General features: G+C 52.4%; 2 protein-coding genes across 2 annotated transcripts in view; both read right to left on the reverse strand.

Moving 5' to 3' along the window:
- Window positions 1–632: 632 nt before the first annotated feature.
- LOC104284625 (carboxypeptidase A1-like) lies at window positions 633–4,992 on the reverse strand. The gene is made up of 11 exons (XM_009882984.1): window positions 4,928–4,992; window positions 4,147–4,228; window positions 3,248–3,382; window positions 2,997–3,095; window positions 2,378–2,479; window positions 2,202–2,303; window positions 1,963–2,073; window positions 1,645–1,735; window positions 1,300–1,499; window positions 906–990; window positions 633–820 (listed from the first exon to the last, which is right to left on the reverse strand). The coding sequence occupies exons 1-11, from the start codon at window positions 4,990–4,992 to the stop codon at window positions 633–635; spliced, it is 1,260 nt and encodes a 419-aa protein (XP_009881286.1).
- A 3,579-nt stretch (window positions 4,993–8,571) lies between these two features.
- Window positions 8,572–11,252, reverse strand: part of CPA2 (carboxypeptidase A2 (pancreatic)) — a 9,673-nt gene continuing 6,992 nt past the window's right edge. Inside the window, 4 exon segments of the mRNA XM_009882985.1 lie at window positions 8,572–8,869; window positions 9,120–9,204; window positions 10,240–10,439; window positions 10,839–10,966. Of these exon segments, the coding sequence (XP_009881287.1) occupies window positions 8,682–8,869; window positions 9,120–9,204; window positions 10,240–10,439; window positions 10,839–10,966 (601 nt within the window). The 3' untranslated portion in view covers window positions 8,572–8,681.

The following is an 11,252-nucleotide window of genomic DNA, read 5'->3' on the forward strand; positions in this document are numbered from 1 at the left end:
ACGGTGAGTCACCTGCCGGCGGTGCGAGAGGCAGGGAGGTGTCAAAATCCCACCGCCCACGGCTCCGGCTTGGAGCTGCGGGGAGGGAAAGGGCAAAATTGGGTCAAGAAAGTGCAAGATGCGGGTTTTGGCATGGGGGGTGCTCAGCAAGCCGGGGACCTAAACTGTGTGTGCGTTTTGGGGGGTGGTGTGGTGAGGAAATTGGTTCAGAGAGATCAGAGCAGGTGGCAGTCGTCCCAGGTGGAAAAAAATAAAATAGCAAATGCCTGAAAGGAGTTTGCACCCAGTGGTGGACCCAAAGGTGCCCAGTGTCCCCCCTCCCAGCCCCCACGGAAGGGACAATGGAGCAATACTGCCCCAAACCCCACAAATTTGGGTTTGGTTGCCCAAAAAACACCCATCCCCTCCCAGGTCCTTCAGGGCTGTTGGTCCCAAAGGATGGGAACTTGTAGGACCAAAGCCACGATTGTGGGGAGGGAATAAACACCTGCAGGGCTGGAAATCCTTTTCCAACTTTTTTTTTTTTTTTTTTTAAGAGTCTAGCATGAAAAAATAAAGGTGCCAGCCTTAAACCATAGACAGTGTCCAGCATTATTTATTGAGATGAGGGGACGCTGTGGGAGTCACCAGTCTCAATATGGATGCTCCAGGACGTGGATCATGATGTCCAGCAGCGCTGGCCAGGTCTCGGTAGCGGTGGGGATGATCTGGCAGCTGGGTAGGAGGAAGCCATAGCGCCCCGTGTCCCTCAGCTCGAAGGTGAAGGAATATTTCACCCCGTTGTCGTAGGCCCAGTCGATGGTGGTGCCATCTGCCATGTCTGCAGGGAGAGGAGGGGAGATGTGATCCTAACACTGAGTGTTCGTGGTGGACACAATGCCGCAAGAAGGGGAAGGGACACTTACAGATGGTGTCTGCGACGCTACCATAGGTGTATTTTGTCCCATACACAGCAGCCAAGTTGCTCACCGCCTTTTTAGCCACTTCATTCTGCAAGGGAGAGCCCAAAAGTGATGAGACCTGGTAGACCAAGACCTTGGGGCAGCAGAAACCCTGGGGCAGAGGGATCTAGAGTCCAGCATCATTTCCCACCCACTCTGGTCTTACTTTTCCCCAAAACACCCTTAATTTTTGACAGACATCTTGCAATTGCCTTCCCTCCAAGAACCAGGTGATGGGCTTCAATGTGCAGGTTGCATCTAACAAGAGAATCAGGGAGAGTCCTGGGATGACCCAACCTGACTCTTCCAGAGACACTGGCAGTTGCAGCCCCATGTCTATGGTTTGGGGCCATCTCACCAGTTCCTGGTGGTGGGCAGCAGGAACTCTCTTGTAGCCGTAGGGGAAAAGCAGCATCTGGGAGTAGCTGTGGATGGAGATGACCGATTTCATGTTCCCATGGCCATGGATGAAGTCCGCGATTGATTTCACTTCACTCTCGGAGTGGGCGTAGCGGCCACGGTAGGTCTCAGAGCAGGGGTTGCTGCTGGAGCCAGAGCCTAGGACATGGTGGAGGAGGCACCATGCAGAGAGGCTGCCCTGGGGAAGGGTTTCTAGCCCCCAGGTTTCTCCCCTCTGGCAAGAAGCTTTGTGCTCGAGGCACGAGCAATGCCCAGCATGAGGACCTGGTGGCCCAACTCTCACCTCCAAAGCCTGCATCCCAGTTTCGGTTGGGGTCCACACCAACGCACTGGGAGCCAGCGTTGATGGACCTTGTCTTGCGCCACATGCGGTTCTAGGAGCAGATTGGGGAGAGACTGTCACAGGGACGTTAATCCCCCCACCTTGGGGACAGATGATGCCCTCCTCCCAAGCATTTCCAGGGATGGGTGGAAACCACTTCCACCAACCTGCCATCCCACGCAGAAAGGAACATCCCTCCCCACCCAAAAACCATGGCCAGCCATGGCTGCCGCAGCCTAGTGCTGGGACAAGTTCCCTCCACAATGTCCGTAAACTCACAGAGCTGTGGGTGAAGGCAAAGCCATCAGGGTTGGTGATGATCTCAAAGAAGATGTCCATGCTGTCCAGGATGGCGGTGACAGAGGGATCCTGGCCATACTCTTCAGCGATCTACACGGGGAGGGGTGTGGGAGCTGCCTTGGCGCCCCTCAGGGATATGACCAAGCAGCGCCACAGGGAGATGTTAAAAAAGGGCTGGAGTAAGAACTGTGGTCCCATGTCCCAGGGCATGTGGTTACCTTGTTGGCTGTCCAGACGCCGGTGGCTTGGGTGATCCATTCCCGCGAGTGGATGCCGGTGTCCAGCCAGATGGCCGGCCGATTCGATCCCCCAGTGCTGAACTGCACAGAGAGGGGGGATTTCAGCCCCGCGCCCTCCCAGGGCTGGGCAAGGTGAGGGTGCCCCCGGTACCCACCTTCAGCACGTACAGGGGTCTGTTCTCATAGCTCTGCCCAATCTGGATCTTGCTAACGAGGCTGGGATGATCACCCACCAACATGTCCATGAAGTCGTAGATCTGAAAGGAGGAGTCACCAGGTCACGAGGCTCACTCTGTCTTTCCTTTTGGTTCTTAGGGTATCCAGCACCAGATGCATCATGGAGAGGTTCCCTAGAGAAGATCTGGTGCTTCCCTGGAGAAGACCAGGTGCTTGGACCTCTGTGCAAGCAGGGAGGCACACATTGCAAAGGCTTTTGCAAGAGCAGAATGAATGGTGGGGAAAAAAGCTCTGAGGCTCCCCAGCATCATCACAGCCTCCATCAGCCACCCACTGGGCTCCAACCACAGGGTTTGACCCCCAAAATGAAGTTGAAGATGTCTTCCAACGAGATGGGGAGGTGCCAGGAGAGGCCACACTGCATGCAAAGGGATGTGTGATCTCCCGACTCAGCTAAAACCTCCACTCGAGGAGGAGGGACGTGTCTTGGGAGAAGTCTCACTGCCACCATGAGCATCATCACATGGATGCAACCACGGCATGGGCTGAGCTTGTGACCCCAGCAAAACGAAGTGAATGCTCTGCAGAGCAAAGTACCTCCTCTATCGTGTGGTAGGAAGCAAAATCAAATGTGCTGGTGCTTCTCTCTATCCTCCTGGGCTTCGTCATGTTTTTCTTTTCCTCATCCAATAATTCCTGTTTAGGTGGAGAAAGCAGAACAACAAACACCAATAAGCTGGAAGGAGCAGAGGGTTGGGTTTTTCTTCCATCTCACGATATGCAACTTTTTGGGCCTTCTTTGGGACTAAGCCATGGGACCTAATGCCACTCCCCACTGCAGCCCTTACCTGCACGTCCTCAATCATGATGCTGTAGGAAATGCTGTTGGACTCCAGGAAGATTTTGACTGCTTGGAGGCTGGGGAAGGGCACCCGGAGGTCGGCTGGGTGGCCAGGTCTGGTGGGATGACGCCAGAAGTCCACCTGGTGTGGAAAAGAGAAGACAGCTCAGCCCCATCCTGTGCTGGTGTTCATCCGTTGAGCTCCCTGGCACCAAAAGGGGTCTTATAAGAGTTTCCATTGAAGGCTTTCAAAAGGTCGTAGGACAAATTTTGGGACACACATGGGTACCAGGATGGGTCACGGTCCCTTTGCCTCACTCAATGGATCTTCTATAGAAACATCTTTCAGCCCAAGTTGCCTGTTGGCTGCAAAGGTCCCTTTGAATGATGAGTATTTGTGATCCGAGCAGAGACGATGAGACACCCAGGTCGCCGTGTGCTGGTTTTGCTCTTTAATTCAATAATTCATCTCCTTACATCAGCTTTGCGGTGCAGATGCTGTTCCTCACCACCCACCTCCCTCCTGCTGCTCCCACCGCTTAAATTGTTCACTGGGACTCACCCCCCGCACTGAAGCAACCAGGGAAAACGCAGCAGGAGCAAAGTTATGTCGTAATTCAAGGAAAAAAAAAAAAAACAAAACCAAAAAAACCAAAGCAATGGCATTTTTAGACCTAAATACTCAGCCTGGGAACAATGCTGCAGTGGCCCGTGTGTTCCTGCTTCACCTGAAACAGGAGGGCTTCAGGTGCCCCAAGCTAAATATTATATTGCATCACTATAAATTACGCGTATCCAAAATGGGAAGGAGAATTGGATGTGAGGTCAAAAGAAGGAGGTAGTCCTGGATGTCACCAGGGTCTCTGCTTTACACCGGGGGATGCTCAGGGTCCCGTCGCAGCTCACCTGCAGCTCTGTCCGCTCGTCCAGCACCCTGAGCAGGGCGATCTGCTCCTCGTTGCTGGCCGTGATGCGGAGGACCTGGTCCCTGCAGGGAGGTAAAGCCATCAGCACATGCGGCAGGGATCACAGGAGGGGGCGAAAGGAGCTGAGCCTCCAGCAGAGACGTGGCCCCATCACGGGCTGGGTGGAGGCTGTGAAAGGTCTACGCCAGCTCAGTGGGTTGGAAAGTGCATCAGCTGTTGGAGACTTGGTGTCAAGAGTGAAAAATACAGGTTCAAAACAGCCATGATGGGAAAAACGGCAAGTGCTGGAGAGCCCATGGTGGTCTCCATCCTTCTTTTGATCACGAGAGCTCCCAAAACATTATACCTAAGATATAGATATTTTCGAACATAGCCTCTGCTCCAGCCCAGCTGGGCTCGCCCAGGGATGGGTGCAGCCCCCAACAGAGAAGGAACTGCTCTCCTTCCCCAGCAGCAAGGTTTCCCCCTCTCAGTTCAATCGTTCCCCTGGAAAAGCTCAAGCTGATGCTCCCAGGACTCAGCATCCCCTAATATCTCCCCTCCACAGCAGCCCGGAGGGTGCTCCAAACCTCCCTCCGAAGCCGGGGTGAAACCACATCTTTCCTGGTGTCCACGTGGCAAAAGCTGCCAGATTTCCCTCCTTTGGGATGTCGCCCTTCTCATTGACCCCAAAGGAGGGCAGACAGGGCCAGGCACGTCTCACCACGGTCCCCGTCCCCACCCAGGGTGCCCCACCACCCCCTGCTTTCGGCAGGACTCACCCCACGAAAAGTTGCTCGCTGCAGACAGCTGCCACGAGGGTGGCGAAGACCAGGAGGATCTTCATGGTGAGTGGATGCAGATGAGCCTCAGCCCCCCCGAGGGCATATATAGCCCCCCCGTATAGCGCTCCGGGGACACTCGTGGACCTTCTCACCAAGGCCACATCTGCTGTCCCTGCGGAGCCGGCAGCGACAAAAAGATTAGCCAGGAACGGCTCCCGGGAGCCCAAATGTTTGCTTTATTTGGCGAAGTCAATGAAAGAGCAGCCAAATTAGGGAGGATCTGATAACGTCTTCCTCGGCGCTCAGGAGGAAGCGTGCCCGCGCGCCCAGCTGCATGCGAGTAGGTGTCACGGTCACAGTCACCACCCAACCCACGGGCGTGGGATGGTGGCAATGGTGGGCTCATAGGACCCTATAGTACACAAGGACACGGCACTTTGTTTCCATTAATTTCTTTATTACAGGTTACTCTTAGTAAGATAAGTATAATTATGGTTAGGAAAGCAAGCGTATATTACCAGTTGCTGCAAAAATACCAGCAGAAAAGTATATATATATATTTATGATTAATTACTTATATGCACACCTATCTAACTATAAAATTCAAAATATATAATTCAAATTATTACCGGTGAAGTTCATCAAACCGCTCCCAGGAGTGGGGCCAGTTGACGATGGATGAAGTCTCCCTTCAAAGACGATGGGTGTCACGGAGACCGGAGCCAGGCGTCCCTGGCGAGGATCCGAGGGGTGACACAGGGACCTTCACCTGGGGGTAATGCTCGGAGAGAGAGAGAAAGAGGGGCTCGATTTTGGGTAGAAAGTGAGTTATTTTTATATCTTTAGTGTAGACAGGAGTGGGTGCAGCTCCTGGAGCAGCCGTTGCCGATTTCTGATGTCTTAGGAGGTCAGTTCATTACAGCAGTTTCTTTGTTCCACAGGTTATAGCAGTGTCTTTGTTGCCCAGGTTATAGCAGTGTCTTTGTTGTCCGCTTATCTATGATGCCCCTGCTCTTCCACCTGCACTCATCAAAGATGCTCCGGGTTCCCGGGCCGGGTTCCCAGGCTGGCAGACATGATCTCCGTCAGCATTTTAGCAGATATCTTCTATCTGTGGTTTTTTCCCCCATTAAAACCAGGACGTCTTTCTGGTTGCACCCACAGCAGGGTGTGCAGCAGGGAAGGCACCGTGGTTGGGTGTCTGTTACGGCTTCACAATGCGGAACCGGTGATGTTGGTGAGCTTGTCCTGGCCGGTGGGGCCAGGGTAGAGGTCCTCGTTGAGGCAGGATCATGGGGTAGTTGAGGTGGGAAGGAGGAGGGATTGGAGGAGGTCTGTATTCGACCTCCTGGATGAAGCAAGGTCAGCTCTGGGGGCAGACCAGGTCCCTCCACATTGGGTCTTGGAATCCCTGCGCAGCCCTTCCGGGCAATGTGTCCCACTGCTGGACTGTCCTCCTGGTGGAGAAGCATTTTCCTGCGTCCAGCCTGGCTCTCTCTTGTTTCAGCTGATGCTGTTGTCTCTCCCACCACACTTGGTGGTGAAGAGCTTGGCTCCGGTTTCCCAATAACTTCTTCACAGGGATGGGAGGGTCCTCGTTAGGTCCCCCCCACCCCAGAGCTGTCTCATCCCCAGGCCAAACCATGCCATCTCCCTCAGGATGTGTCCCTCCATCATGGGACACATCCTGCTGTTCCTTTTGGTGGCCTCCATCGGTCTTGCTCCAGGTCTCTTTGGTGCCGGGGGGGGGGTTCCAAAAACTGGATGCAGTTGTCATCAAGTTGTCATCAGTGTCATCACGCACTTACAAGAAGAGGGGCCAGGTGCCCTCAAGACCTGGATGGTGGGAATGAACTTCAAAGGTATGGAGAGGCCACAGGTCTACAACCCTGGCTGAGGCTCCTCCAGCTCCACAGCTCCTGCCCACCACCTGCCAAGGTCCCCACTCTGGTGGCAGCAGGTTGGCTGTGTCCAAGAGCCAACTGTGTGCCCTGGGCCCTCCCCATCAGCAGGGTTTTACCGCAGTTGTTTTTATCGCTGGCTGGAGGACGGGATTCTGGCAGGGTGGGTCAGTTTTGGAAGCAGGTGCCACCAGCTGGGGCCGTGAGCAGAGGGGAAGGGGACACGTGCAGGGAGCGCCGGCTGCCCCATGGTTGGATTTGCTTTCCAAAACGGCTGCACTTAACCCAAAATCAACCGCAGGTGGTATTTCCCGATGCCTCAGCTGCACCTTCACCTTCCTTTCCCTGCCAAGAGCCGCGTGTCCTTTGAGTCTGAACTTTTACCCACTACATCAGGTGCGTTTGCTCTCCTGCCAGCTCATGGAGGAGTGGGTACCTCACCGGCTGCTGGGGGGGATCATGGGACATTGAGATAAACCTGTTAGACTCGTTAATCACTGCAACAGCAGCAGGGATTGCTAATCTCCGATCCTTCAGTGGCTCCCGTGCACGGCCCTGAGCTGTTTGCTCTTAATCCCCAAGAAATTAGCAGGCTGAACAACAGAACGAGGGAAGCGGACTCTTGAGGGATGGCGGACTTGCCCATGCTGGGTTAGAGCAGGCGTCCTCCCACCTCCACCCTCCAACTGTGCCCACTGGGCAAATCTGGGAAGGAGAAAAGGGGTAGGAGAAATATTTGGGGGCATTAGGCCAGAAAACTCCCTCTCACCAGCACTCGGGGGCCTGGCAGTGTCCTGAGGCTCGATAAAGGACATTAAATTCCTTTAATCAGTCTCACAGCCTGGATTATGCTGCTTAACATTAGGGCCTCCGCACGAGCCCGTTCTGCCCCCAGAAGTGAGCGCTGCTGCAGCCCCTGAGTTCACAAGAGCAGCAACATGAAGTTGTTTTGCACAAAACCCAAAATTCTTCCCTGTCTCCTCTAAACAGCCACTGGACGCTACCGGAGCTGATAAAAAGGCAGGCTCACCTCATCCCCCCAGCTGCAGTTGCGCTCCAGTAGTGGAGCAATTAACTTTCTAGATGATATAGTTTATCATTCAAGAGCTTCGGCAGCTCTGAAGAGCTCACACCACTTTCAATCCACAATATTCAGAAGTACTTCAGAAAACCCGCTCACCCACATCCCGCCCCGGGAGGCAGTTTCTGCAGTGGGCACAGGGCTGGTTGTGAGGAGGGGAACGGTGCTGCGCAGGCAGAGAAGTTTGCAGAAGTTCACCATGCTGCTGAGGGCCAGCGTTGCTTGGAGCAAACGCATTTTTGCATTTAGTGACAGAGATGGAGCTGCAGAGGGCACAAGGCAGGACAGTTTGCAGCAGGCACGAGCGATGGGATGAGCATCGCCTCCTTTCCCAGCGCACCCTTTTTTCTGCTCTCAGACCGAATCTCCCCTCAGCCTCTGCACTGACACAAGTCCCTGAGCTGACTTCTTTTTCAGCTGGGTGGGAAAAGGCCGGCGCTCTCCCTCTCACTGGAGGTCACGCTGACATCTCCATAGCCACCCAAGTGCCCACATCTTCCATCCTCCCCTTGTCACTGTTCCTACGGTGTCTCACTGAGGTGGACCACAATGGCATCCTAAAAATCTTTTCAAGGGTCTACCACGCTCACACAGTTGCGGTGAGCAAGACAAGCATGAAAAGCTTTTTCCATGCAGACACGTATCGCTTGTAGGAGGAATGCGCACAGGGTTTTTATTCAGCCAGGTGCCACGTCATTACAGCTGTCGCAAGCACACCAAGAGGATTTATGAACTTCCTGCTGCAGACAGCCCATTCCCACCCCAGCTTTTAGTAGGGATTGTCTCGCACGTGCTCCATGATTTTTTTCAGCCCCAGCCAGGTCTCCTCTGCAGTTGGGATAATTTGGCTGGCTGGCAGGAGGAAACCGTAGCGACCCGTGTCTCGCAGCTCAAAGGCGAAAGAGTATTTGATGCCATAATCGTAGCTCCAGTCAATGCTGCCGCCGCTGGCTTGGTCTGAAAGAGAAAGGGAGAAGAGCCAGAGGGGTGAACAGAGGATCGATTTGAGTTCTGCTGTCCTGCGTCGTATATTCACAAGGGACAAGTATTAGGTTTTCACGCGATCGCTTAGCACCAGTGCTTGAGTAGTGGTGTCGCTCTACAGAAGCATCACTGCTGCCAAGAAGGAGAAACCTTTTCTGGGGGGGAGACAGAGGATGTTGGCTCCAGGACAGCCCGTAAAAGCGCAAACTAGCAAAATACTCACAGATAGTAGTGCAAATGCTCCCCACTGTAAAGGTGGTGCCATACAGGGACCGGATGGAACTGGCGGCAGCTCTTCCCAAGGCATCCTGGAGAGGAGGAGATGAATGATGGGTCAGAAAGTAGCCACGTTTAATGGGATTAAATGTTAAGGTTTCGCCAACCTGAACCATACTTGGGGAAATCTCCACAATCTTTCACAAAATCCCCAGTGTTTCACACCCCCCCCAATAAACTAATGCCAAATCAATCCATTTCTTAATCACTTCTAGTGACAACACTCGCTGTTTCCACAGTATTTTGGGGAGGTGACCCTGTGGGTGAATGAAATCATAGCAGGTTCTGTATCTGATCATCCAGTGCTTCATCTCACCGACTCTCTTGTCAAGAGAAGGTTCAAGAGAGCAGAAAATCCCAAGGCAGTTGTAGAACTTCCAGTACTCAGGGGTCAGCTTTGCGCTCACTTCAACTACGTAATGGCTGGTTGTAGACAAGAGAGCCAGGCTCTTCTTCGAGTAGGGCAAAAGGACGAGTGGCAGCAAACAAATTGCCACAGGGGAAAATTGCATTTAGGTATTAGGGAAAAAGAAAAACCCCATGACAGTGGGGAAACTTTGGGACGGGCTTGAAGAAGCTGTGGGATTTGTCTTGAGAAATATCAACACAAATCAAAGCAATTAATCAAAAGTCAGCTGGGCAAGGCCCTAAGCAACCCGATCCAACTGTGAAATTGGGTCTGACTCCAATGTCTGCCTGCTTTCAGCAGAAGGTGAGACTGGAGACCTCCAGAGGTCCTTTCCATTTGAATTATGATTGTGAGCTCCATATTGTCTCAGAGATATTGTTACAGCTGTGATGCTGTCATTAAAGCAGAAGGAAGGAAAGGTGGATGAGCAAAAAGGGCTGAGGATGGGTGGGGATGGCACGTGTTCGTGTACAACCAAGGTTTCTCTTTTAAAGGCATTTCATTGCACTGGGTTTTTGTTCGCTCTTACAGATGGTTACTGTTATGGATGGCAGAGTTCAGCCTCTCATTTTCATCCTGATACCTCACAGCAATACTTGAGGATAAGAAGCCAGCTGGACAGAAGAGAGGAAGCTAAAGCCAAGTGATTATGTCTCACCAGCTCGACGTAGTCCGCCGGTTCAGTGCATTTATAGCCATAGGGATACATCAGGAGCTGAGAGTAACTGTGGAGGGTGAGGAAAGCCCGGATGTTTCCATGATTCTTAATAAAGTTGACGACAGATCTAACCTCCACCTCTGAGTTGGCACTGGGCCCACGGTAAGAGTCAGAACAGGGATTACTGCTGGCTCCAGGACCTGCCGGTGCAAAAGGGGGAACAAAGGCAAACCTGTAAGAACTGGCATTCATGAAAGGTCAAAGCAGACCAACACAAAGCCGGGCTTTCCGAAGAACAGGTCTTCAGCCAAGGGCAAGGCCTTAAATGCTGATAAATGCTCAAACAGCAGCAACAGAGCATGAATACTCAAGGAACATACTTCTAGGTGATACAGATTACTGCCTTCATCTTGTGCTCACTGGCAATTAGTCAACAAGAAATTATCTTTACAAAAGACAGCTCCCACCCTACTTGACCATTTTCTTTCTGAATCCCTTATACTATTAAGACAACTGCTGATCCTTTGTAACAGGATCTGGGAACACGAAAGGGAACTTTCTTCTTAGTGACAGCCAGAACTCAGAAATTTTATTCCTACCTCCAAAACCTGCGTCCCAGTTCCTGTTTGGATCAACTCCAACACACAAACTGCCTGGATTCTTGGAGCGGGTCTTCCGCCACATGCGGTTCTAAAAAAAAAAAAAAAGAAACACTACGGCTTCAAAATGGAGCAAATCTCATCCTTGCATTAAAACTGCTACCCAGAAATAGCTGCCATTCACCAGGAAGCGATCCCAGGCACGAGACTAAGATTATTTCTGATGGGCTGACTGCCAAGATGGGCCAATGGACAAAAATCGAAGGGCTGGTGAATTTACCGAGGGTTAAGATAGGTTAGACAAGTAATTAGTATCTTTGGCTGCCCAAATCTTTTGTAACCCCTTCTTACGGCATTAAGAAATGGACATTCAGAGCCTACTTCCCTTGCAGCTATTGTTTGCTTGGAAGAGCG

Source organism: Charadrius vociferus, unplaced genomic scaffold (assembly GCF_000708025.1).
Source record: "Charadrius vociferus isolate BGI_N301 unplaced genomic scaffold, ASM70802v2 scaffold32, whole genome shotgun sequence".
In the NCBI taxonomy this organism is placed as follows: Eukaryota; Metazoa; Chordata; class Aves; order Charadriiformes; family Charadriidae; genus Charadrius; species Charadrius vociferus.

Excerpts from the sequence above, each read along its gene's own strand:
- LOC104284625 (XM_009882984.1), bottom strand. The coding sequence starts at position 4,992 with ATGAAGATCCTCCTGGTCTTCGCCACCCTCGTGGCAGCTGTCTGCAGC. Across the intron at positions 1,500-1,644 it reads CTGGGATGCAGGCTTTGGAG|GCTCTGGCTCCAGCAGCAAC; the intron begins GTGAGAGTTGGG and ends ACCATGTCCTAG. Across the intron at positions 991-1,299 it reads CTGCCCACCACCAGGAACTG|AATGAAGTGGCTAAAAAGGC; the intron begins GTGAGATGGCCC and ends TCTCCCTTGCAG.